This window comes from Microtus pennsylvanicus, chromosome 7 (assembly GCF_037038515.1).
Source record: "Microtus pennsylvanicus isolate mMicPen1 chromosome 7, mMicPen1.hap1, whole genome shotgun sequence".
Taxonomy (NCBI): Eukaryota; Metazoa; Chordata; class Mammalia; order Rodentia; family Cricetidae; genus Microtus; species Microtus pennsylvanicus.
In genome coordinates, this window is record NC_134585.1 from 54,274,223 (window position 1) to 54,301,624 (window position 27,402).

Genomic DNA, 27,402 nt, shown 5'->3' on the forward strand with positions numbered 1-27,402 from the left:
TCCATAAATTACCTCAGGGCTGGGAGCCTGGAGGGGGTGCGCATGCGCAGATCACGTCACGATCCCAAGGGTCACTGGGTAATGTAGTTCTTTGTGGTCTGGGCAGGGAATGGCGGAGGCGGGGCAAGAGGTTGACTTCTCGTCCTCGCTTGCGTCAGTCTTGGGCACGGGGCGGGGCTGGAGGACTAAGAGCCACAGCACGTCCTGCCCCGCCGGAAGTGAAGGTGCGGGTCCGGCTGTGGGCTCTGAGAGGGTGAGGCGCGAGGAAACACCAACGCCGAGACTGAGTGGGGGCGGGTAGGGGACGCTGCAGCTGGGGCCATTGAAGAGGCACCTCTGGGCTTGAAGGGCGCTTGTCAGGCGGTATTGTGGTACCCGGGAGAGAGGGGATGAGGGGCGGGGACGCGCTCTCGTGGGTAGTCTGGCGACCTGCAGTTAGTTACTAAGCCGGGGAGGGGCGTGACGGGAGGGGAAGAGGTTCTGGAAAGGGTCTCTTCCGAAGCCCTCCGGATGTCTGTTTATTCAGGAATCGGGAAAGTCAGAGACTGGTGGGCTCGAGTTCAATATGAGAACCTTGACTTAAGACGGGCAGGCGTGAGAGACGGGAGAGGGGAGGAAGACACGAGACCCTGAGAGAGGGAAGTGGGTTTTATGAATGTAAAAGGAGACTGCAAATCGCGGGCTGAAAGCGGACTCGGTTTCATCCAGTCCCTATCCTGCCTTTCTGTCCTTGCAGCCCCTGCCCCGATGGCAGCAGTAGTTCTAGGGGGAGACACCATGGGCCCTGAACGTATCTTCCCCAACCAAACTGAGGACTTAGGGCCACATCAGGGTCCTACAGAAGGAACTGGGGATTGGAGCAGTGAAGAACCCGAGGAAGAGCAGGAGGAAACAGGAGCAGGCCCAGCAGGCTACTCCTACCAACCCCTCAATCAAGACCCTGAACAAGAAGAGGTGGAACTGGCACCAGTGGATGAGGGAGAAGATGGAGCTGCTGACATTCTAGATCGGATCCAGGTGTGGTGGAGGGAATTGTTCCTGAGCAAGTGAAACAGAATGTACCAAAAGCTGGATGCAAACTATCTTCTCTCCGGTTCTGCAGGCCCTGGGGCATCATTTGCCAGACCCACCATTAGATAGTGAGGATGAAGATGAGGAGGGGGCCGCAGCATTGAGCAGCCACAGCTCTATCCCCATGGACCCAGGTAAAAAAGCTCATCCTTTCATTTGGGAATCTTTTTTTTTTTTGTTTTTGTTTTTGTTTTTCGAGACAAGGTTTCTCTGTGGTTTTGGAGCCTGTCCTGGAACTAGCTCTTGTAGACCAGGCTGGTCTCGAACTCACAGAGATCCGCCTGCCTCTGCCTCCCAAGTGCTGGGATTAAAGGCTTGCGCCACCACCGCCCGGCTCATTTGGGAATCTTTAAGAAGGAAATAGACTGGATTAAAACCAGTAAGAAGAGGGGCTGGAGAGATGGCTCAGTGGTTAAGAGAATTGCCTACTCTTCCAAAGGTCCTGAGTTCAATTCCCAGCAACCACATGGTGGCTCACAACCATCTGTAATGAGGTCTGATGCCCTCTTCTGGCCTGCAGGCATACACACAGACAGAATATTGTATGTGTAATAAATAAATAAATATTTTTAAAAAAAACAGTAAGAGTAACAGAGGACCATCTTACCCATAAAAAGAAGGAAGTGTGCTAACAAATGTTACCTGTATCCCCATCTTAGATAAGGATTCTAGTGCTGTGAAGAGACACCATGACCACGGCAATTCTTTTTTTTTTTTTTTTTTTTTTTGATTTTTCGAGACAGGGTTTCTCCGTAGTTTTTGGTTCCTGTCCTGGAACTAGCTCTTGTAGACCAGGCTGGCCTCGAACTCACAGAGATCCGCCTGCCTCTGCCTCCCGAGTGCTGGGATTAAAGGCGTGCGCCACCACTGTGCTAACAAATGTTTGCAGACTTCAGAATGTAGGTGAAATGCTAATTAGCTAGATTTGGGAATGGGTAGGCTTGGCAATAATGTGGAATTGGTGACTCCATGAGTCAAGGGTTCCGGGTTGATGGAAGGAATAGGGAGGGAACCGGCCCTGTTGTCTCTATCTCCTAACCAGCCTGTGGCTCTGCTTTCAGAACACGTAGAGCTGGTGAAAAGGACCATGGCTGGAGTAAGCCTGCCTGCACCAGCGGTTCCTGCCTGGGCTCGGGAGATATCGGACGCTCAGTGGGAAGATGTGGTACAGAAAGCCCTCCAAGCCCGGCAGGCCTCCCCTGCCTGGAAGTAACCACACGGAGAGCTGCCTACATTCCACACCAAGACCAGCACAGGACTGACGCCGCTCGGGTTCTAACACACCTTCCCATGTCCCTTTCACATCAAGGCAAACCAGACCTCTCAGAGACCCACTTTATTCGGTTCTGTACATATGGGGACATTGGCCCGAGCCCAACCCACCGTAGCATGTATCACTCTGTGGAGAATAAAGCACCCTATGTACACAGCCAAAAGCCGCACTGCCTGTGCCCCTGAAACCTGGTCCAGCCCTCCCCACTTGTTGCTTTTCTGAGTGCCCAAAGGGTACAGGTGAGGGCCTGCCCAGCATCAGCATGAACAAGGAAATAAATAGGTGTCGCAGGGAGCCATGCTCGGGGCACTGCTCCTGCTTCCCTCTTTACAGCTTTGGGACCAACAGCACAAAGAAAGCAGTCAGTCACAGGGTGGTCCCTTCTGTATTTGTGATCCCAGGACTGCTGCTTGCCAAAGAGGGGCAAGGTAGATGGTTCATTCTCCCCATCTTGGTCCACTGGGCCCTATATTCATCTAGTGTCCATAACATACTTTTCTGGCCTCTGTGTTGTCCTGGTTAGGCAGAGGATAAAGGGAATAATACACCACCACCCCTGCCTGCATAATGCTAGGGCTAAGGGCCTATTTGTGCTGCTGGGGGTTAGTCCCCTCCAGCTCTTCACTCCGGGGCCAATGGAGCTTGATGTAACTTTGGTGACAGTCTCCTGCTTTACCCTGCAGGGGAGAGGAGAGACACCTCAAGTTCAGATGAGGATGCAGGGGAGAGGAGCATGTGATTCCTGTGTTTGTGTTTCTCAGAACAGTTTCAGGTAGCTGTGGGGTTAGGAGCAGGGGGACAGGCACCCCCAGGTTGTCTAAGCACTGAGCACTCAGTGCTCAGCCTGTCTGTACTAGCCACAGGGAGGCATGAACACATTTAGGGGTGAAGAGGGAGCACTCTGGGCATCCCTGCTTCCAGTGCCTGCATCCTCTAGAGTAGCCAGAGAGGTGCTGTTGTGCCCCAGGTCAGCCAATAAGGAGCAGAGGGTGGAGGGCCGGGCTGAGTCCCAGGGCTGAGTGGGCTGTAACCCTGTGGGAAGGGGAGGGGTCAAAGAGCCTCCTGGCTAGCAGTCAGGAACTCTTCTGCCCGCTTGTGTGCCTCTAGTGCCTTGATGGTGTACACGTCCTGTGGCAGCTCTGACTTCCTCCGCAGCAGCACTTTCTCCTTCTTGATGTCCTTTAGCATCTGTGTATGAACAGGGAGAAGGCCAGGAATGGTGACCAGTCCCCAGAGTTCTCCTCTGTTTCTGCTGGCCTATCTCCTCTCTCTCCTAGAACTGTTACTGCTATCCCAACCTGCCCCCTGCCCCTGGTAACCTCTCACCTGCACAGCCTCTGTTTCCACTGTCCTCTTCAGAAGCTGGATGTCCTCTGCCGTGGGGGTCTCTGTCTCCATGGAGTACACAGGGGGCAGTGGTGGAGGAGCTCGGAACATAGGGTACTGAGAGGGCAAGAGGTGTGGACAAACGGTGAGCACTTCAGAGCCAATCTGCCTCACTCTTCCTCCAGAATCTCCCCAACTTAAAAGGACTGCCTGAGCTCGGGGCAGTGGCATAAAGCCTCACCTGGGGATTAAGCCGTGCCAGTTCCTCAATCTTCTGCCACATTTCCTCTCTTTCCTTCATTCGGAACCGGCCCCTGTGGGAGGGAACAGTAGGGTTGGAATTGGGGACAGTGAGCCGAGGTAGAAGGGAACGATCCTCGTGGGAAAGAGACTCACTTCTGCTTCTCTGCTTTGTACTGCTGTGTACAATCATCAAACAGCTTCTGGTTCATTTCCATGAACAGCTTCAGGGCATTGTAGATCAGTCCATGGATTGTCCTGCCATCCAGAGAGAGACGGTGTGCAGGAGGCCAGAGCCTGCCGTCCGTGCCACAACCCAGTTTGCTTGTTTTCACATCTCTGCCAAAAGCTTTTCCATCTACTAGTCCTTTTCACAGATCTCTACACCGCAGAAGCAGCTAACTCTTGACTAAGAGCAGCTGATGGACCTTACAAATGTGGTCCCCACCCTAAGCCTGCCTTGGCTCATGTCCATGGCCTCCCAATAGCACAAGGATTGTCAGCACCACACTCACCCTGCCTTGTGCAGGAAAGCCTTTCTACGACTTTGACTTTTTATACAGTCTTTAAGCATATCACATAGTTCCCTCCAGCCTAGAATGTCTCCAAGGCTGTGTTATGAATCAGGTCAGCTATTTGGTACTGCAAGGAGGTCTCATTAGCACCTTTTCTTGCCAGTCAGCTCCTCAAGGACCCACTTAGTAATATTTGGTGGGCACTGGCTTTGCTTACTGCGTGGCCAGGTGAAATCCCTGTCTCAAGTTCTACACCCACAGTTTTGAATACCCGGGTCCCACATCAGCCCACACTCAGTGGCCTACTTGTTCCAGTGGCTTTTGGAGTTCCTATAGAGCGCAGGAAACATGATAGGGAGGACACGGGCAGCGTTGTCACTGATGAGGCTCATGATGTACTCATTGTTCCAGTAGTAGAGGGCGCGCTCTGCCACCTGTCAAGGAGAAGTGCAACTCAGCACTCAAGACCTGCGCTGCCATCTTTAGAGACAGTGGGTCTGGTCTCACCTGGAAATGGGGGCTGGAGACACACTTGGCAAGCTGGCGGAAGAGGGGCTCCATCACTTTGCTGAACTCTGAGGGTTCAATGACATCCAGAATCTCCTCTAGCTCATTCAGAAACATCACTTCCTTGGGGCTATGGGTCTTGGGCCAAAATTTGAGAAGTCCCACAATCACCTGTGAAGATGTGAGGATAAAATTGCTAATGCTGCACAGTTCCCTGGGAAGCCTTTGGATTGCCTGGACCCACACTTACCCTCAGCTAACCAACCACATGGCTTCTCTGACTTGGATCAGAAAAGTTTCCTCAGTATGTAGGTTTTGACTGCCTTGAGAGGAACCTGCATCACCCAGTCCTGAGCACCCACTTAGAGCACTACTCAGTAGGTACAGACTGGAGCTAGGGACGCTGCTCAGTCATAAAGCTCTTGCTTGAGACACCCCAGGTTTGCTGGCCAGTACCACAAACAACAGAAACAAAACCAACAGGTCAAGATGGGCAAGCACTGCTGATGACTGGGGCCCCGGAAAGGAAATTACCGGCTCAGTGAGACTGCTCTCCTTCTCCAGGAACTGGACCACACAGTATGCCAGCTGTGAAAGGTGGAGGATGGAAGTGAAACGCAGCTCTCAGGAGGAGAGCACTCAGTGAGACGAAATCCCAGAATGGAAGGGGAGGTGTAGCAGATTTACCATCACCACCCTTCTGTGTCAGCAGAAAACCCTGATGCTCAAGGGACGGAGAGATCTTCAGAGGCAGGCAGCTTACCTGAGGGTGGTACACACTCAGGGACTTGACCTTGTGAAGTGGAAGCAGGACACGGATGAGAAACATCTTGTGCTCTTCCTTAAGGGGCAAGGCAAAGCCATTGATGATGCTAGAAGTCAAGGGACATTTTTAGGACCAAAGGCTTATGCTCAAGCCCAGTGTACACATCCCCCAATCTTCCATGGCATCTGCATTCCCCACTCACCTGCCGAGGATCTCCAGGAGCTCGGCAATCCCATTGTGATGTTCAGTCTCATAAATGAACCTAAGGGAAGAAGGCCCTCTTGACACTAACCCTCCAGCATTCTGCAGTCTTCCCTGCCTTCCTGTTCCCATCCCAGCACAGGCAGGGGCATGCTGTGCTCCCCAGCCTGGGCTCATTGCCTCACCTGTAGAAGATGTGGTTGATCTGCCGTCGAATATATGCCCGGAGCCCCAAAAACTTGCCGTAGATACGATGCAAAATGGTCTTGAGAAAATCCCGCTCTCGAGGGTCCTCGCTATCAAATAGGTCTAGGAGCTAGAAGCAGGAGGTTAGGAAAGGCAGACAATGAGGCAGCAGACAGGAAGGCATGGGCTGGGGTCACAAGTTCTCTGGGGAGTGGGGTTAGGTTTCTGAAAAGCAGAGTAATTTTATTACTCTCATTCAACCTGCTATCTGGGTATGCATGCTTATACTCCACTGAGTGGAGAGGGACACTTTGTCGTCGTCATTGACACCCCTGCCCTGCCAGTTACACTGGAAGCCTTGTACTAGACACAGCTGAACTTCCAGTGTATCAGAATAAGGGAAAACACGGGCAGGTAAAGGCATGGGAGACTACAGTTCATGGGAAGGGCAGAAAGCTCAGACTCACAGCAAGCACAAACTTCTGGTCAATGTACTTCTTGGCTATATTTGGCTGGAAATCTGGAGACTCCAAGAAGCGTAAGAAAAACTCATAAACGAGCTGTGGAGGAAAGAAGCTTCACTGAGACTGACCCAAGGACTGGGAGATTCCCTTACTGCAGTCCTAAGGACTCTGTGTCCCATAGCCAGACCCACCCTGTCCCCGTGCCCTGGTACCTGGAGATGTGGCCAGGCAGCTTCCAAGGTAGGCTCATCTTCCTCAGGGTCAAACTCAGCTCCTGTGGGATTCGATGAAGGTGGCAGCGTCCGGAAGAGGTTCACTGAAAACTGAGGGGTGAGCCCCACTTAGAGCACTGTCTGGGCTTCCCCGGAGGCTCCCATCCCTCCCCCTTGTATCCTCTCCCTATGCCCACCATGGTGACAGCCTCAGGGTAGATTGCCTCAGTGACAACATCACGGCTGTGGGTGATATACTCCACCATCTCATTCAGTCCTGCCCGCTTCACCTCCTTGAATTTGAGGTCACTGAGTGGGTCTGACACGAAGTCAAAGAGGACACAGCACTGGCGTAGCTTCTGGATAAAGAGCTCCTCGCGCTCCTGGGTTGGCGAATCTGTGGAGGTCTCAGCAGTCATTCTTCACGCATGTCCCACTGCCTGTGCAGATTTTCCTCTCCCATCCTGCTCCCTGGCACCTTGTCACAGTTGAACCCCATGTCTACAGAATACTCTTTTCCCAAAGACAGACTCCTAAACCAATCTTCACGGCCCCCAAGCCCAGCTCATCAGTCCCTGTCCATCTGTGGGTACCTTTCAAGGCAGGAAGCTTTTGTAGCTCTCTATTCTTGCTGAGGTTGAAGCGGGAGGAGCTTTGCCGTCGTTCTTTCTTGACAATCTGGGGTCCCCCTGAGTACTTGATTTTGCTGAGCTGTGTTGGGGGTGGTGTGCTGTTGCTGGGACGCTTGTTAGATGATGGTGGCTGGGGCTGGGGCTGGGCCTGGACATAAAAGAGAACTGTTGAAGCCAGCTCTGTAAGGGATGGATGCCCTTAACCCTGGCCTTGGCCATCCCATCCCTAGTGTGTTCGTGCTTGTAGAGATGCAGTGAGCTGTCCCTGTCAGGTAGGCCAGGAGATAACTGTGGTTATAGCTCCAGAATACAATGGCCAAGAATTCCTATCTGGGTTATCAAAAGCCTTCAAAGTGTTCATGTCTTAAGGAGGCAAAGTGGTTGGATGGATAGTGAAAGAAATCAGAAAAGTAGTTAGCAGGGCCAAAGACCTAGCTTAGAGGTAGAACACTTGCCTAGTATGTGTAAGGCTGAATTCAGTTCTTAGTGTGGGGGGAAAATTCAACCCTAGCTGCAAGCGCTGACTAAGGAGACACAAGGCACCTTCTGAATAATGAAAACACTATGTCTTGAGGACATCTGGGAGGTAGCCCAGTGTGTGGCATCCCTAACAATTCACTGAGTACACTTCAGATTACTGAATGTTCTATACCCTTCAATTCAAGAGGAAGACAAATTCATTCTTAAGTCTTAGCAGCTTACCAGAAATTTAGTTTAATAAAAATCCTAGCCAGGTGGTGATGGCACATGCCTCTAATCCCAGTACTTGGGAGGCAGAGGCATGTAGATTGATGAATTCAAAGCCAGCCTGGCCTACATACCAAGTTCCAAAGTTCCAGGCAAGCCAGAGTTGCATAGTGAGACTTTGTCTCAAACAAACAAAAGGAAGAATGACTGGGCTGGAGAGATGATAGAGCAGTTAAGAGCAATGGCTACACTTCCAGAGAACCCCAGTTTGATACCTAGCACCCCCATAGCAGCCTATAAATGCCTATAACTCCTGTTCCAGATCCAAGGGCACCAAAAATGCCTATGGTACACATACGTGCATACATACATACATACATAGAGAAAGGCAAAACAGTCACACACATAAAAACATTCAATCTTTCTTTCTTATCTGTGTAGCTGTAGCTCTGGCTGTCCTCCCTAAAAATAATAAAGAAAAAACAAAAACTGGGTATTATATACACCTATTAATGCTTGAATTCGGATGGTGGAAACTTGGACTACACAGCAAGACCCTGTCAGAGCAACAACAAGCCCCACTAAACTGAGTGTGGCAGCACACACCGGTTTCAGCCATTCAGAGGAGGAGGCCTGAGCAACCAAGGAGACCGACTCAAAGCTAAAAGGTGCAAACACATAGCTCACAGCAGTGTGTTTGCCTAGCCCTAGGTTCAATCCCCAGTCTAGCAAAAAAATCAATCAATGCTGAGATGACTGAACTCTATCTGGATACAAGAGGATGAAAGGCAGTAGTCTGGCTCAGGCAGGTCAGTGGGTCCAGTGCCTCAGTCCACTTTGGTCATCTGACTCTCTCTGCATCAAACAACCCTAGTTTGTTTGACTGAAGGTTTGATCCTGGTAACACAGGGAAGGGCGACAGAGTAGGCACCATACACCTCCTGTTGTGACCAGTAGGAGCCAGTGTCACTAGACAATGTAAGGTGTGCCAACTCCAGGGTCTCCCTTTCTATATTCAGGGGCAGGTCACACCTTGAGGGAAGAAGAGCAGAAGAGGCTGGAAGGTCACCTGTATCTCGCTTCCCTGCCTGAGGTCAATCAAACTCTCATCTATGGCGCTGAATGTTCAAGAACACACTAACGGCTAGATGTGGTGGCAGGCCTTGAATCCCAGCACTCAGGAGGCAGAGGCTGGTGGTACTGAGTTCAAGGCCAGCCTGGTCTACGGTAGGAGTTCCAGGGCAGCTGGGGCTACACAGAGAAATCCTGTCTCGAAAACAAACAGAACACATTAAGCCTAGCATGTTGGCTTATAGTTGTAATACTAGCTAGTATTTGGGAAGCTGAGGTAGGAGGATGACCATGAGTTCCAAGCAGCCCAGGCTAAGAATGAGACGCAGTTTCCAAAACAACAAAACAAACAACAAACTACTGGGGTGGTAGAGATGGCTCAGGGTTTAAGAGTACTCACTACTTTTTAAAAAAATTATTTATTTTTAATTTATGTACATTGATATTTTGCTTGTATATATGTCTATATGAAGGTGTCAGATCCCCTGAAATAGGAGTTACATACTGTTGTAAGCTGCCATGTGTGTGCTGGGAACTGAACCCGGGTACACTGGAAGTGCTCTTAATTGCTGAGCCGTTACTGTTCTCAACCTCTGATTCAGAGCACTGGAGTTTAGAACTCAGCACCAACATCAGGCAGCTCTACTCTAGTTCCAGGGGATCTGAAGCTCTCCTCCTAACCTCCTTGGGAACCTGTATACACACACACTGTACACACCTTTAGTAAAGCCCCTGAGCCGGACTATCTTGACTCAGCCCTTGCTCTGGGACTTCCTAGCTGAGTACACAGCTTCTGTAAGACCAGGCTGACAACAGTGCCCATTTTATAGGGCTACAATAGGAAAGGCAGCAAGGAGTACCTGGCACACAGCAACTGCTCTCTAGTGTTTGCTGTTCTTGCTGCTACTGCACCTGTGATCATTTTTATTTCTGTGCCTGGGTCCTAGGAATGCACCTTGGAATGCCTCCCAAGCCAATCCACTCAAATGTTCCTTTGAGTCCTCCATCCTCTGTTTGAAAATGCAGAGACCAGGAAGTCGCTGGACCTTTCAGGGAATCAGCTCATGGTGGCCCTTGGGGCTCACCTCAGCCTCCTTTAACCATTTGTCTGTTCCACTGTCTTTTAACCACTTGCTCCCTAGTGACAACTCTTGCTGAGTCTATTTATGTGTCTGTCATTCCCTTCAACTAAACCAGTGGTGCTCAGCCTTCCTAGTGCTGAGACCTTTTAATACAGTTCTTCAGGTTGTGGTGACCCCCAATCATAAAAGCATTTCCGCTGCTACTTCCTAAAAATAATTTTACTACTGTTATGAATCGTAATATAAATATCTGCAGAATATCTGATATGTGACCCCTGCGAAAGGGTCATTCTGCTCCCCAAGGGGTCATGACCCATATGTTGAGAACCAATGAACTAGATGATGAATTTCTTGAAAGCCAGGGCTCTGATCTGTACCCTCTGGGCACCCTCAGAAGTAGCATCTAACAAGCATCCATGGGTGTTTGGTTGGGTGAACAGGAACCAAGACTCTTCTCTGCAAGCCCGCCTTCTCTCATCTCCACAGAAGTCCCCAGAGCTGTGGCTGGGGTCAGCACAGCATGCGGAACTGTACTAAAGGGTCCAGCTTTGGGAAGGTTGAGAACCGCTTTCTCATAGCACGCTGCGCTGTAAAGCCGCAGCAGCAGAGTAGAGACCACATGGGGGGCCACTCAGAAAAAAGGTGCTCTAATCCCAGCACTCGGGAGGCAGAGGCAGGCGGATCTCTGTGAGTTCGAGACCAGCCTGGTCTACAAAGCTAGTTCCAGGACAGGCTCCAAAGCCACAGAGAAACGAGAAACCCTGTTTCGAAAAAACCAAAAAAAAAAAAAAAAAAAAAAAAAAAAGGAAAAAAGGTGTTCTTCCTAGGGAGGGAAACACAGAATCTCAATTTTCTGTTGACAAGAAGTGAAGTTAAGTGAAGTTAGCTAGGTCAGCCAGTTATGATGGTGCATGCCTTCAATTACAGCACTCGGAGCAGGAGGATCTGTGAGTTTGAGGCCAGCCTGGTCTGCAGAGTGAGATCCAGCTAGAGCTACATGGTAAGATCCTATCTCACAGAAAGAAAAAAAGTTAGCTAGACAGTAATTTTCCAACCTCTGTCTAAGTAATATCTCAAGAGAACATAGAGTTGTATGGCTTAAAAATACAATGTCCAGGGCTGGGGAAATGACTCAGTTTGTTAAGAGCACTGGCTGCTCTGCAGAGGACCTGGGTTCAGTTCCCAGAACCCATATGGCTGCTCACAATTATAACTCCAATTTCAAGGGACCCAACACCTTACACAGATATACACGCAGGCAAAACACCAATGTATATAGATAAATAAATAAATCATTTAAAAAAAATAAAATAAGGGCTGGAAAGATGGCTCAGTGGTTAAGTGCTTTGTCTGCTCTTCCAAAGGTCCTGAGTTCAATTCCCAGCAACCACATGGTGACTCACAGCCATCTGTAATGAGATCTTGTGCCCTCTTCTGGCCAACAGGCATACATGTAAGCAGATCACTGCATATAAAATCAATCAATCAATCAATCTTTTAAAAAAAGTCAGGCGGGGGTAGCGTACACCTTTAATCCCAGCACTCGGGAGGCAGAGGCAGGTGGATCCCTGACCTACAAAATGAGTTACTGGACAGCCAGGGCTGTTACACAGAGAAACCCTGCCTTGAAAAACCATAATAAATAAATAGATAAATAATAAATAAGGAAAAAATGTCCAAAGGCAGCCAACAATTTGAGCCCTAAGGATCCCTTCCACACAAAGACTGTACTGCTGAATGCTGGCATGACAGAGGGGACTGTTTCATCTCACTTGATCACTCCAGTTTTTTTTGGGTTTTGTGTGTTTATATGTTTGTTTTTCGCAGGGTCTCCGTATGTAACAGTTCTGACTGTCCTGGAACTTGCTCTGTAGACCAGGCTAGCCTCGAACTCACAGAGATCCGCCTGCCTCTGCCTCCTGAGTGCCAGGATTAATGAAGTGCGCCACCACCAGCTTCATTCCAGTTTTTGGCTTAGCTTTATGTGTATCTGTACATGTGTGACACGTGCATGTAATGTTCGTGTGTGGGAATGTAGGTGTGAGCACATGAGTGTCACAGTGTGCATATGGATGTCACATGACAACACACCAGGCTCGACGGCCTAGGAGCTAGCGGGAATTGTGTCCACCCCAGTTTGCTGGAGGTTCCCTGGCATTACCTCCCCAATCTTTACATGGTTCTAAGGATGGAGTTCTATGCTATGTGTAAGCACTCATCTACTGGACCATCTCCCTAGCCCCCAGTTCTAGTTTCATAAGGACCACTAGTGGACCCCCAAATGCAGGAAACATGTGAGAGACAGCCAGCCCATCTAGTAAAGCCCCTAACAACCAAGGTCCATGAGGCCATCCCCTGTTTGTCTACCTTCCTATGCTTGTTAGAAAGCACATGTGTGGATATGCCAGCCACTCACTTCACACTCAAACATTAATTCCAAACCCTCCAGTTCTTCTGATGTCTCCACTGTCCTTGGGTGGGTAGGAGACAAGTGAGCAGCCATTACAAGGATACCTGACAAAGGCAACCCAGCCACTCTGCCTTCCAAATGTACTTTGTCCTATCCAGTGCTACTGAGACTCTGCAGAGACCTGAAATACTTTCTACAGAATCTACACCCACTCAGGAAGCCTTCCTATAACCCAGGTCTCCTGCCTCTACCTCCTGAGTGTATATACCATACCAGTATACACCACCACTCCATTAATGAGCCACTGGGCATAGAACCCAGGGCTTTGTGCAGGCTAGGCAAGCATTCTACCAGCTGAGCTGCATCCCCAGACCCACTATAAAAAGTATTCTAACAGAAAGAGGGAACATAAAATAGTAGGAAAAGAAGCTGGGCAAAATTGTACCTATCTCTACTCTTAGCTATGCAGGAGGCTAAGGCAGAAAGATTCAGAATTGGAGACAAGCCTAGGCTACACAGCAAGACCTTAATCTCAAAATTAATTACAAAATGCACAGATAGAACCAAGCAGGGTTCACACCTGTAACTCCTGCAAGACACTGGTACAAAACACGATTGACAAGGGCTAGCAGGGTGGCTCAGGGGGTAAAGGCACTTGCCCCCAAGATTGACAACCTGAGGTCAATCCCCAGGACCCAAATGGTAGAAAGACAGAATTCTCACCAAGCTGTCCCATGACCACTGTACAAACACAACAAATACACAAATAAATGTAAAAAAAAAAAAAATCAAGACTGGAGAGATGGCTCGGCGGTTAAGAACACAGACTGCTCTTTGTCCTGAGTTCAATTCCCAGAACCACATGGTGGCTCACAACCATGTAGAATGAGATCTGGTGCCCTCTCCTGGCCTGCAGGCATACATGCAGACAGAACATAATAAATACATAATAAACAATACATAATAAATAAATAAGTAAATCTTTAAAAAAAAATAATTTTGGGGCTGGAGAGATAGCTCAGCCGTTAAGAGCGCTGACTGCTCTTCCAGAGGATACAGGTTCAATTCCGAGGACCCACATGGCAGCTCACAACTGTCTGTAACTCCTGTTCCAGGGGATCTGACAACCTCAAACCAATGTATATAAAATAAAATTAAATAAATCATTAAAAAATTTAAAAAGAAAAATAATTTTGCCAGGTGGTGGTGGTGCACGCCTTTAATCCCAACACTTGGGAGGCAGAGGTAGGCAGATCTCTGTGAGTTGGAGGCCAGCCTGGACTACAGAGTAGGTTCTAGAACTGGCTCCATAGCTACTGGGAAACCCTGTCTTGAAAACAACAACAACAACAAAAAAAAAAAAACGAAAGCAAAAAGTAAAAAAAAAACAACTGGGCAGTAGTGGCGCACGCCTTTAAATCCCAGCACTAAGGAGACAGAGGCAGGCGGATCTCTGTAAGTTTGAGGCCAGCCTGGTCTACAGAGAGAGAGTTCCTAGATAGCCAGGGCTACATAGAGAAACCCTGTCTTGAAAAACTAAAAAAATTCAAAAACAAAAAATCAAAAAAACAAATTACATGTTGCATCTACTGTATCTAGAAAATGAAGACCACTTTAATTTAAACCCTGAGAACCACAGAGGCATCCTCTCCCATCGTCACAGCCGGAGCTCCATCTAATCCTATTTAATTCTTCCCATCCTCCCTTTCTTCTCTAAACACCCTGCTAAACATTACAAAGGAAAAGGTGACTAGGACAAGGCCCTGGCTTCAAACAGCTTGAAGACTGGTAGGTGGGGCAGCCACAGAAGCAGCTAACGACACAAGGGAAATACCAGAGCGAGACCAGAGGCTGTGGAAACACAGAGGAGTGGACTACAAATTGCCTGGAAGAATTATGGCATCTCTCAAGGGGTGACTTTTAAAAAAAAATTATTTTTAAATTATGGGGTGTGTTTGTGTGTAGCTAAATTACGAACGGGTGGTTGTGAGATGCCCACCATAGGTGCCAAGATCCTAACTCAGGTCCTCTGCAGGATCAGCAAGGGCTCTGAACCACGGACACATCTCTTCAGTCCCTGAAGGTGTGAGTTTTGATTTAGCTCTTTTTATTTTCCTCTTTATTTTTTTTTATAAATAAATAAATGTTTATTTATTATGTATACAATATTCTGTCTGTGTGTATGTCTGCAGACCAGAAGAGGACACCAGACCTCATTACAGATGGTTGTGAGCCACCATGTGGCTGCTGGGAATTGAACTCAGGACCTTTGGACGAGCAGGCAGTGCTCTTAACCACTGAGCCATCTCTCCAGCCCCCTTGATTTAGCTCTTAAGGAGTAAATGTGCTGGGTGGTGGTGGCGCACGCCTTTAATCCCAGCACTCAGGAGGCAGAGGCAGGCAGATCTCTGTGAGTTTGAGACCAGCCTGGTCTATAGCGCTAGTTCCAGGACAAGCTCTAAAGCTACACATACACAGAGAAACCCTGTCTCAAAAAACCAAACCAAACCAAACCAAAAAAAACAAACAAACAAAAAAAGGAGTAAATGTGAGTTTAGGAGAGGGAAATCAAGCTGGTCCAGACGGGTGAAGCGAGGCCATACTATAGGGGAGCTCGCTGTCTTAGGAGGTAACTTCCACAGGGCAGATGCTACAAGAACAAAGTGAGGCCCGCTCAGACTCGTTATGGATGTTGGGTTTTAACTTTGGGAAATTCCAAAATTAATTTTATATTGTATTTAAACACTATAGCCTAAGCTGGGCTGGACTTTAATGTGCAGACCAGGCTAGCCTTGAATTCACAGCAATCATCCTGCCTCTACCTTCCAAGGGCTAGGATACCAGAATGAATGAGCGCACCTGGCTCAGATTAGATTTTGGTGGGTTTTTGTTTTTAGACAGGGTCTCTCCATGTAGTCCTGGCTGGCCTGGAGCTGACAGCATAGACCATGCTGGCCTAGAAACCACAGAGATCCACCTGCCTCTTCGTCTGGAGTGCTGGGACTATTGTGAGTCACCACACCCAGCTCAAATTAGTTTTAAAGTAGAGAATTTGGCTGAGGGCACAGCTCATGATGGAACACGGACTTTGCCTGAGTGATACCCAGGGTTCAGTTCTCAGTACTGGAAAGAAAAAAGGTTTGAAGATAACATCTGTGGCCTTTGAGCTGAAGTTGGGGAGACTGGGCTGTTTCTTCCTTCCTCCGCCCCCATCCAGAACTCAGGACAGCAGTGTGCTGGAGCCCATTTTTTCCTTAAACCCAGAGGCAGGACACAGTGAGTCTCACCTGCCTCTCAAAGCCACTTTCCACCCCAGGCTCCTGTTTTAAGTTTCAGAGACAATACCTTACTTAGCCTATGAACCCCAGCTCTGCCGTTATTCATGGGGTAAGTGTTGTTCACTCTGAGCCTGACTGCAGTGACAGGTAAGTGTGCATGCAAAGATTTAGGGACGATATATGCAGGTTGAACAGTGTCCCAAAGAATCTCTGAATATGGCCTTACCTGGAGTAGGGTCTTTACAGACATGCACCATTAGTGAAAAGGAGCATTTCGGAGTTGGACAGGATATCCCTAATGAAGGGTATCCTTCTAAGAGGGAACTTCAGAGAGAGACCAAGACACACAGAATGCTGTGTGAGGGTGAGGAGAGGAACTGAGGTGCTGCACAACACAAGGGGTGCCAAGGACTGTCAAAAGTCAGTAGCGATGCACTAGGGAGGCAGAGACAGGCAAATCTCTGTGAGTTCAAGGCTACCCTGGACAGCTAAGGCTGTTACAGAGAGAAACCCTGTCGGGAAGGTGGGGGCGCCAGCAGGGAGGCACAGGACAAACTTTTCCCTAGAACCTTAGGACAGAACTGGGGCTATGGCTTGCAGAGTATCATGGTGAACAGTTTTGAATTCCCAGGACCTACATAAAAGCACAGGTGTGCCTGCCATGCCCACCTGCAATCCCCAGGAACCAGAAGCAGAAACAGAATCCCTAGATCAGTGGTTCTCACCTTTCTAATGCTGCAACTGTAATGTCACACACAGTTCCTCGTGTTGAGGTGACCCCTCCAATTGTAAAATTATTTCACTGCTACTTCAAAACTGTAATTTTGCTACTGTGAAGAATCCTAATGTAAATATCTGATATGCTGGATATGTGTATAAGATCCCTGTGAAAGGGTCATTTGACCCCAAAAGGGTCGACACCCACAGGCTGGTCTAGGGCAAGCTGGCTATCTGACTAGCCAAAATGGCCAGCTCTAGGTTCAGAGAGAATACACCTCAATATTTAAGGCCCACAGAGACTGACTAAGACATCAAAATTAAGATGGGGAGCCTGAAGAGGACATCTTATGAGAGCCTCAGGCTATATATGCATGTGCACACATTCATGTACCTCCACATATGTGAACACACATTTATACATACTTGTACACACCACAATACATACACAAAGATTAAAGTAAATTGAAAACATTTTAAATTTAAATAAAAGAGACCAATGAGATGGTTCAGTTGGTAAAGGGCACTTGCCACTAAGCCTGACGACCTCAGTTCCATCCCTGAGTCTACATGGTGGATGGAGACCCATCCTCTGACCTCCGCTGGTAAATACTGGCACTCACACAACAAATGTACAAACAACAAAATTGAAACATGGTCTCAAAAACATAGACCAGGCCGGGCGGTGGTGGCGCACGCCTTTAATCCCAGCACTCGGGAGGCAGAGGCAGGCGGATCTCTGTGAGTTCGAGGCCAGCCTGGTCTACAAGAGCTAGTTCCAGGACAGGAATCAAAAGCTACGGAGAAATCCTGTCTCGAAAAATCCAAAAAAAAAACATAGACCAGGCTAGCCTTAAACTCCAAGATCTGCCTGTCCCTGCCTCCCGAGTACTGGGATTAAAATGAGCACAGCCACCCTGTCCCACATTTTTAGATTGTGAACAAGAGAAGCTCAAGAGCTGGGAAGATGACTCAGAAGCTCCTGCAGAGGAGCCGGAGTTCAGTTCCCAGCACCCATGTGAAGCAGCACGCAGCGGCTTCTAACTCCAGCTGTGAGGATGCGACAGGCACACAACACTGGCTCCTGGACTCTGCAAGTATCTGCACACACATGTACATGACTTCTGGCCTCCAAAAGCGTAGGAGAATTCACTTCTGCTGTCCGAGGCCACCTGCTATATGGTAATCTGTTTTGGCTGCTTTGGAACACTAATATAGAATAACTGGTCAATAAAGTAAATGTCAGCTGCTATAATTATTAGGATTAATTGAAAAACACTTCTGGCAAATGCTTAACACAGTCAGGTTTTGGTCAGAGGAGCTCAAAATTGTACAATAGAAAAAAGGGCAAGGGAAAGATACAGTGAACAGTACTTTAAAACCATGGCCTCTGCCCAGCAGTCATGGCGCACACCTTTAATCCCAGCACCTAGGAGGCAGAGGCAGGAGGATCTCTGTGAGTTCAAAGCCAGTCTGATCTGCAAGAACTAGTTCCAGGACAGTCAGGAATGTTACACAGAGAAACCCTGTCTCAAAATATCAAAAACAAAAACAAACAAACAAAAAAAGTCATGGCCTCAGGGCTGGAGAGACATCCAACAATTTAGAGCACTGGCTGCTGTTCCAGCAGACCCAGGTTTGATGTCCAGCACCCACATGGCTGCTCGCAACCACCTGTGACTCTGTTTGGGGATCTGATGTCCCTCCACCGATACCAGGCATGCCCATGGTACACAGACACACATGTAGGTAAAACATCCATATATGATGTGGGAGTGTCATATATCAATCTGTTGATTTCATTGGTTCAGTAATAAACAAACTGCTTGGGCCTCATAGCTTAGAACATAGGTGAGTGGAGTAAACAGAACAGAATGCTGGGAGGAAGAGGAAGTGAGGTAAGACGCCTCAGACAGAGATGCCATGCTCCCCTCGCCCGGCCAGACACACGCGATGAAGCTCCAACCCAGGATGGACGTAGGCTAGAATCTCCCTGGTAAGCCACCTCGTGGGCTACATAGATTATGAGAAATGGGCTAGTCCAGGTGCCAGTGTTAGCCGAGAAGAGGCTAGATAGAAATGGGCCAAGCAGTGTTTAAATGAATGAATACAGTTTGAGTGTTGTTATTTCGGGGCATGAGCTAGCCAGGCGGCTGGGGTGCTGGGGATGCAGCCCCGCCGCTCCTATTACTACACATATACAAAAATAAAAAATACATGAAGAAAAAAAAGATCATGGCCTCCCACCCTGACTCTTGGCTATCACAGCATCTCTGCGACATCCATACAAGAGGACCTTCTGAAAAACTAAGAAGGAAAATTCCTGTGGCCATCTCACACAGAGAAGCCCTGGAGGCTTTTGATAAAACAGAGTCCAGGGTGAACCTGATGCCCCCCTTTTCTAGAGGGACTAAGACAAATGCCATGTCCCTGAGCAGAGCCTCCTGAAGAGCTAGAAAAGCACAGCAGCCGGCCCCAGCGCGCTGCTCGCTTCTGCAGCCTGTCTCATGCACTGGTTCACCCTTCATCACTGTGACATTCAGTGTAACAGTGTGTGCAGGCACCCACACTGGGCCAGGAGATCTCCTGAAACTCACAGTGTAAAATACAGCCCAAGGACCCTGACCATGCCCTGGGGATGGAGGTGAGTGGTCAAAGCAGGTCTGTCTAGGCAGATAATACCCAGGATGCCTAGGAACCAGAAGGATGTTAGTGAGAAAGGAGCAAGGGAGGGCCTGTAAGTCCTGGCTCTGACTGGTCACTAACTCTCAAGTACCTGCCCAGTGGAAAGTGCTGATGGGACCATCAATAGCATCACTTGGGAAAGAGTGTGACCCATAGTGAGTGCCTAGGTGTGAAGTGGAAGCCATACAACATCATACAGCTGTTCCCCTCAGTTCACAGCCCGGCAGGAAGACCATGATGGGAACACGACCAGTCCTTGTGAAGATTACTGTGCAAGAGCCCAGACGAGTCACGACTCTGCTGTGGTCTGCAAATAGGGCAAGAAATCTAGCCTTGGGGCTGGAGAGATGGCTCAGAGGTTAAGAGCACTGATTGCTCTTCCAGAGGTCCTGAGCTCAATTCCCAGCAACCACATGGTGGCTCACAGCCAACTGTAATGAGATCTGGTGCCCTCTTCTAGTCAGCAAGCATACAGACAGAACACTGTATATATAATAAATAAAAAAATCTTTAAAAAAAAAAGAAATCTAGCCTACTTCTCCTGATTACTTTGCAAGTCCTGAAACAATGGTCACCAATGCAAACATTAATTGGATCGCTTTAGAGGGGACAGGAACAAATAGCCTGGAAAATCTAAATCCATAGTTAACCACAAACACTTGTCAATCAATCTCCTTTCTCAGGAAAGGCACAAGACCAGCCAATAACTAAGACTTCTGCTTCCTGAACAGTTTAGAGGTGGAAAAAGTGGGAAGGAAAAGCAGAGAGAGAGTGACAGCAGCTCCCACACATTCACAAGGCTATTCAGCAAACAAAGCACCCCACTGGCCACGGCCATACCCCCGATGTTCAAGGACATTCCTCAACTTCCCTAAGCCCCTCTACTCTCTGGCTGTCTTGTTTGCCTGTTTATTGCTTTATAGCCCTAGATTGTTGAGCTATGCTGGCTGACCTCTGTTCTTGACTGTCCTTTGGTCACACACTGCCCAACTCAGGGACACCAGCCACTCCCAAGCCCCTGCCCCACCCAGATCCATACCAAAGTGACTCGTCATACTGCGAAGCACTTGTAGACTTTTCCCCTTTCCCCAGGACCACAAGCCTCCAGCATCCCACCGCCACCACCACCCCTCTTGGAGTCAGGCAACTACGTCACACAGGCTGGTCCTAAACGTGTGATCCTCAGCTTCCCAAATGATGAGTTTATAGGCAAGCATATAAGCAGACCTCACATCTTTCCATGGTTCTTATCCTAAGACATCCACACAACACACACTTGAACATGCTGGAAATTAAACCCAAGGCCTTACGCACACTAAGCACGGGCTCCACTACTAGCCACACCCCTAGCCACTGAGAAAGGAGTTACCAACGCAGAAAGTTCAGGAAACAACTTCCACAGGAATCTAGCTGTAGGAGCCTTTGCCTATGGAACTGTCCCCTCAGACCCTGCCCCCCAGCCACCAAGGAGCTGTATGTAGGCAGCACCTGTACTGGAACCCGAGCCATGTCTACATCTTTACCTCGTCTGCATTCTCCCCTCCACCATCTTTGCTCGAGCTGTTGGGCTTGGCTGTGCCTTTGGCAAGTTTGGGAGGTTCCTGCTGGGAGAAGACGGAGTTAGGGTTAGTAGAGGCCACGAGAAAGGAGAGGCCTTACCCGAACCCCTTAAATCTTTCTTTATTTAGTACTGGGGATCAAACCAAGTGCCTTGTCTATGTTAGGCAAGCACTCTACCATTGAGCTGTATCTCCGAGCCCCTCTGAGGTCTTTGTTTTAACCACACACTATCTAGCAATTCAGCTGGGCATGGTGACGTACACCTTTCTTCCCAGCACTCAGGAGGTAAATCAGCAGGTAAATCTGAGTTTGAGGCCAGCCTGGTCTATAGCGCAAGCTCCTGGACAGCCAGAGCTACACAGGAGAAACCCTGTCTTGAAAAACCAAAAATAAATTTTAAAATCCTACTGTATCGACCCTGGGACACACCAAGGAGACTCAGCCCCTCCAAGGAGTTTAGAGTCTGGTTAGGAAGCCAATGTTCATCTAATAGTTAAGCATGACAGTCGTCTTCACCTGTCCCCTCCCCAGGCTAGTCACTGGGTTAGGCTTCCCTCCGTCAGGAAAGAACTAAGGTGAGCTGGCTTACTGGAACAGCATCAATAACGAAAACAAACGGGTCAGGCTGGCTTCTGGGCAACTTGGTCAGAGGTGCCAAAGGCTTCTATGCTAAAACACAGCAGAAATCACTTCTCTCCCCTCAGGGCCATCCAGACAGACCCAGAGGCATTTGTATAGATGTCATCAGCAGCACCCAAACAAGAGGATGCTATGGGTATTTAACAGGATGCTAAGGGATCAGAAGGCTTCTCCCTGAAATGTTAAGACCGCCTCAGGCAACAAGCAGTGGGCTAGAGATGGAGGTGAAGCCCTGAATTGTTAACAAACTGTGAGCACCAATCTAAAGGTTCCCTTGGGAACCTGGCAACTGGCTCAGAGCCCTGGCCTGTCCAGCATCTCTTCCCATGCTCTGGGCCAAAACAAAAGCAACTACACAGGGACAGGATGGGGAGACTGTGAGAGACTTGAGGATGCAGCTCTGACTGCACACTCAGCACAAACCAATGCTGTGGCATCCACGGGAGGTCTTGGGAACTTCCATCCACCTGTGTGGAGTGCCGGCCCTGACAGAACCAAGCTAGTGGGTCTGGTTTAGTGATGAGAATGAGCCTGTGGAGGACCGATAAGAAATCCTTACTTGAAAAAGGAAATGCAGCCCATTCTAGCAGTATTCAAAAGCTCAGCCTGAAGTGCAACAGCTGCAGGAACTGGGATCGTTAGCAATAGAAGGGAATGGAAGGGAGAAGGGTGGGGAGGGAGCAAGATGAAGCTTAACCAGCGAGGAAGGGCTGCCATGTGTACTAGAGATACAACTTACACCTGCGGACCCAGAGAAACCAGAGAAATGGGTCAACACTGAAAGCGGATAGGCGGAGGCCAGCAGGGATGGATTTTCTCACAGTGCAGTTGTATGGAAACAGACTGCCTAGTGTAGCTGAAAGCTCCCAGTCCTGAGCATTTGAGCAGAGGCTGGATGACCTCCTCTAAGGCTTGTTGCAAAAGGATTCAAGCCTTAGATGAGAGCTGGATTGGAGGACCTTGGAAATCACTCCCAGCTCTGAGAGTCTGCAATTCAACAGCAGCCAAGCCCCTCAGGAAGAAGTGTTAAATCCAAGGACTGTGACTATGGGGGCAAACGGAGCTCAGGGAGAAGAGAGTTCTGTGTGGGCTGGAACGGAGAAGGCTTTCTGGGGGTGGAGAGGGGAAGCCATTCTCAGATGGGGAGCAGCTTGATGCTCTTTATAAGGGGGAAGGGGCTTCTTTGGGATGAGTACTCTCCCGCTGCCTGCTGACCAGGCTGGCCACACCGACTCCAGTCAACTGCTCAGAGCAAGTGGTGGAGGACAAAGAAGAAAGGATGCAGCCAGGACACAACACCAAGGTGACTGACAGCACACGACAGACACGGCCCGCCAACAAACCTGACCATTTTCACTCAAGTCTGCTCTCTATACTTGGTCATAAGCTGCTTACTTTTCTTGTCCCCTCCACCCACCTTATGGCACTCAGCACGACGCCTGAGAAACATCTCAGGGAATGTGCCTGATTTCAGCTGCCTTGGTGTGTGGGTGTGAGTGGGTGTAGGGGAACAGGGCCCACAAGCCTTGCTCTCTGTCTTCTGAGAACAGGTGAAGCACATACACTGGGGCCCGGCCCAGCTGTCGCATGTTGTAGGGCACTGGGGTTTAGAGCCAGCACTGTGTTTTACGCTCAATTCTTTTTTTTTTTGGGGGGGGGGGTTTTCGAGACAGGGTTTCTCTGTGGCTTTGGAGCCTGTCCTGGAACTAGCTCTGTAGACCAGGCTGGTCTCGAACTCACAGAGATCTGCCTGCCTCTGCCTCCCGAGTGCTGGGATTAAAGGCGTGGGCCACCATCGCCCGGCTTTACGCTCAATTCTTACCAGTCGTGTGAGAGTAAAGAGGTAACTAGCCTCTCTGGGCTTCACTGTCCTCAACTACTAAACAAAAACAAAAAACAGGACCCACTTCGCTTAGCCCGATGTCTGGCACATAAAATCCTAACAGAGGTTAGTTCTAACATTATGAATAAGAAAACAGGAGAGAGCGGGGCTGGTTCATGCAGGCAAACAAAAGACCCAAATTCAGTCTCACAAGAGAAGGATGCAAATCTCCCCAAAGACGGACTCAGCATCTGCCTACTGTGTGTAAGGGAGATGCCAAACAGCAAGAGTCAAGGAGGAACACAAGACTTGTCCCCAGTTCATTTGCACCCAAGGTGACCAAACAGAGTCTGTAAGTGGGCCCAAGTGCAGGCTCAGGACGACTTCAGAGGAAGCACTGAAGAATACAGCAAGGACTGGGACCACAGACATAAAGGAGAAAGGGGACAGGTGATGGATGAGCAATAAGAGCCTCCACCCACCTGTCTCTGTGCCTCCATCCTGGTACACCTCAGTCACATTGTCATCTCTCTCCCCCTCAGAACTTTAAGGAGGCCAAATGCAGCCCAAACTCCAATGCAGGAGATTAAATCTCATCAAGGGCCCCAAGCCTGCTTCCATGTATCCCGATCCTCCCAACATCCTTTCTCAACCAGATCACTCGTGGCCTAAGGAAGCCTAAGAATGTCTCCCCCAATTCTCAATCAGCCAGTGGGTAAAGGCCTTCTACAGATGGGGCAGGATCTGGTCCACAGACTAAAAACTACGGACAGGTAAGAAGCTCACTGCTTCCTCTGAACTCCACACCCCTCAGATCCCAGGTTAGCGACTTGAGTGTGCAGTTTCTACAGGTGAATGGTCCAAACCATATTGGCCAACTCACTCCCAAGGACAGGACTGGGTATGGGGCACACAACTCCGCTCAGCTCGCCACCTTTAAGAGATTCAGCACCCAGTATGTCACCACCAGCCCTATGTTCTAAATTTCAGACTCTGGGAAGTTACAGTGACAACCCATAGTCAGAGCTACCTGGCAAATACACAGCAGCCCCAGGATAAGGAGTTTGATTGATAAGGTGAGGTGGTAGCGCAGCAAGGCAACCAGGGGAAAGTGAATGCAACCTGCATCTGGGGTCTTCAGGAGGGCAGACCGTAATACCAGGCCAGAGCCAGCCCCAAGACAAGAAAAGCTGGGGGAGGCTGGAACTGGTATCCTAGCATCCCTGGATAAGTCTGTACCTCAGAGGAACCACACCTCTGAGTCAGATCTCAGCAACAGCAGGAAACAAAGGGTAGGAAACGGCAGGGATGAGGAACAGGTGAAGGCGGACGGCATGGAGACAGAAGAGGGTGAAAGGCAGTGGCACCATCAATCAGCGGCCGTGGGGCTGGGAGTGTAGCTCAGTGGTACTGGACAAGCTCAGCGTGTGCAAGATCCCGGGTTTGACTCTATCAATGCAAACGATAAAGAAATGGCCTGTGGAAGGACATCATGACAAAGTATGAATGTCCAGGGGTAGCTGGACTGCAGAGGAAAAAACTAAATAGAACAAGGCAGATTCCTGCTTTAATATAACTCAAGAAAGAGAGAGATCCAGCACGGGTGCAAAGAGGAAATGCAAAGGTTATCCTAAGGAATAAGGGGAGGAGCCTGTGCAGATCAGAACCGGTGTCTGGTTTAGGGTGAACATGGAAGCCAGCTGATGCCAGTTAATCACTTGCACAGAAGAGCCCTCCAAGTCTGGAGACCTAATATTGCAGCTGGGCCTCCAGCAGGATGTGTGACCTTGGACAAGTCCCTTCTCTTGACTCGGTCTCAGTCTCCTCATCTGTACCACCAGGGGCTGTAATGCATGTGCTCAAAAGCACCCTTCCAGCACCAACGTTCTGGGGTTCCATCAAAAGAAGGAAGGGCTCAGTCCTGGCTTACAAGTTTGTGTGTAAAGGAAGACTCGAGGGAGGGGCCTAGGCCAGATTTGGGCGGAGGAGAGAAAAGGCAGAGCGGTTCTAGGTCAGGGGCTTGTCGTGGACGGAGAAGGGACCGTACAGAACTGTGGAGAGGCCGTTTATAGGCTGCTGAGGAAAGAGGGAAGGGGCTGCTCAGGGCGGGGGTGGAGGGAGTACTGGAGGAAGATGCAGTCTTAGATGAGGACTGTCCCAAACCCGTGGGGGATCGGGGACAGAGGGAAGGCGGGGAGAGAAAGCAAGGGAGTGAGCTGGGAGTGGAGCAGAGCTGGAGGGGGCCGGGGGTAGGAGCAAAGAGGAACGGAAGAGAGAAAGGTGGGGGGAATCTGTCCGGGGCAAAGAGGCAGAGCTGTCCCAGCAGCTGCACGGGCTGGGGGTACTGCCAGCCGCGCGGCCCAGGGGCTGGCCCCGGGAGTGCTGCGGGGGGCCAGACCGGAGGGTCAGTCTGAGGCTGTCCCGGGCCTGCTTCGGGCCCCTCCCAGAGCTCCGCGCAGGCCCCGCGGCGGAGGCGCAAGGGCAAAGGCCACGCTCACCTTATCCTTCTTCAGTTTATAGGGCATCTCGGCCGGTCCACACCCGGCCCGGCTCCTGCGGCCCCGCTCCGGCTCCGGCTCTGCTCGGCCGCACTCGGCCCGCTCGGCGTCTCTTCGCCACCGCCTGCGCGCTGCGCCCGGGCCGAGCGGTGGCTGCGCCTCCAATTGGCCCTAACTCTTACAAACCTGCCTGACAACCAGGCGCCGCCTCCTCGGATTGGTCATTGGAGCCAAGCTGCTTCCTTTTTTTCTCATTGGAAAGAAAGAGTACAAACCGCCAGGGTTCGGCTCCCAGAATTGGCTGGAGGAGAAAGTCCCGCCCTAGAGAGGGTCGGGCTTCGTGAAGGAGGCGGGGCCATGGGGAAACCCGAGCTTGGCTGGCAATGCTGCTCTCCGGCGTCGCCTGTGCGTCGTCCTCTGCTATTCTTCATCCCTTGAAGCGCTGCTCCTTCCCTCCAGAAGTGGCTCTCACATTTTCCCCTGCTCTGCTACCCGCCCTGCCTCATCCGAACTTGAGGAAAGAGGCCCTAACACGAAAGGGCACCTTTCTTCACAGGAGTTTAAGTAGCTCAAATTGCACATGTCAAATTGATAGAGAAGGCTCTCAAGGGTCCTCCTGTGCATTCATCAAAGTCTGTCCTAGTTCACAGTTGCAGAGAAGAGGGGAAGCCATTCAGCGGTGAACCCCACTAAAATAAAATGAGAATCCCTAGTTCGCGGCAGCTTCAAGACATGGGTCCCGGTACCTACTGCGAGGATGCTGGAATCGGTAAATCAGTTGCGTTTGAGCCACTGAGAATGAAATGGAAAAGTAGCCCCATGGTTCAGTCCCAGAAAACCTACTCCTTACCTGTGCCGCTGCCGCACCCAAGCTGGTGTTCTAGTAGATAAGACTGGGTTCTTGCCCTCAGGGATTTCCCTCTCTGATGAGGAACACAGATTTGTATATGATGATTAAAATACAATGCCATGAATTACACAAACCTGAGAGTGGTATGGAGGAATATATTTTAGTTACCCCAGGAGCCAACAGACTACGTTAAGAAACTGGAGGTCCATCAAAAATAAGCCTGTGGGAACTGGGTGTGGTGTCTGGAAGGTGCAGGAGAATCAGAAGTTACAGATCAGCCTTAGCTATAGCTAGTTCAAGACCAGTTTGAACTACACTAAGACCATGTCTCAAAACAACAAAAACAAAACAACAATAACAAAAAACTCCATGTGGCCGGGCGATGGTGGTGCACGCCTTTAATCCCAGCACTCGGGAGGCAGAGGCAGGCGGATCTCTGTGAGTTTGAGACCAGCCTGGTCTACAGAGTTAGTTCCAGGACAGGCTCCAAAGCCACAGAGAAACCCTGTCTCAAAAAACAAAAAACAAAAAACAACAACAACAAAAAAAACCTCAATGAGTAAAAAATTAAAAATAAGCCTGTAGCTACTTGTCCCGAATGTAAGAGGCCTTGGATTCCCGTGCAGCACAAATAACCAACTAAAAGAATAAGTAGCCAATGACCCCTACATAAAGAGCAGTAGCTGTAAGAATTGGACAGACGGAGGCTA

At 49.6% G+C, this 27,402-nt stretch overlaps 2 protein-coding genes across 5 annotated transcripts; one reads left to right on the forward strand and one right to left on the reverse strand.

Moving 5' to 3' along the window:
* The first annotated feature begins 109 nt into the window (after nt 1-109).
* Nucleotides 110-2,507, forward strand: Mea1 (male-enhanced antigen 1). 3 transcript variants are annotated; one of them, XM_075980810.1, is made up of 4 exons: nt 110-224; nt 737-1,017; nt 1,103-1,205; nt 2,133-2,507. In XM_075980810.1, the coding sequence occupies exons 1-4, from the start codon at nt 110-112 to the stop codon at nt 2,282-2,284; spliced, it is 651 nt and encodes a 216-aa protein (XP_075836925.1). In that variant the 3' UTR covers nt 2,285-2,507. The 3 variants fall into 3 exon arrangements, with proteins under 3 accessions (XP_075836925.1, XP_075836926.1, XP_075836927.1); XM_075980811.1 differs by having other exon boundaries at nt 124-253; XM_075980812.1 differs by lacking the exon at nt 110-224 and adding an exon at nt 229-363.
* Nucleotides 2,393-26,008, reverse strand: Ppp2r5d (protein phosphatase 2 regulatory subunit B'delta). Of its 2 annotated transcripts, none has more exons than XM_075980803.1 (16): nt 25,843-26,008; nt 20,847-20,924; nt 7,355-7,541; nt 6,959-7,158; nt 6,762-6,872; nt 6,553-6,645; nt 6,085-6,215; nt 5,901-5,960; nt 5,696-5,804; nt 5,467-5,520; nt 4,933-5,103; nt 4,732-4,859; nt 4,067-4,168; nt 3,912-3,984; nt 3,671-3,787; nt 2,393-3,532 (listed from the first exon to the last, which is right to left on the reverse strand). In XM_075980803.1, the coding sequence occupies exons 1-16, from the start codon at nt 25,867-25,869 to the stop codon at nt 3,395-3,397; spliced, it is 1,779 nt and encodes a 592-aa protein (XP_075836918.1). In that variant the 5' UTR covers nt 25,870-26,008; the 3' UTR covers nt 2,393-3,394. The 2 variants fall into 2 exon arrangements, with proteins under 2 accessions (XP_075836918.1, XP_075836917.1); XM_075980802.1 differs by having other exon boundaries at nt 20,847-20,927.
* Between the last annotated feature and the right edge of the window lie 1,394 nt (nt 26,009-27,402).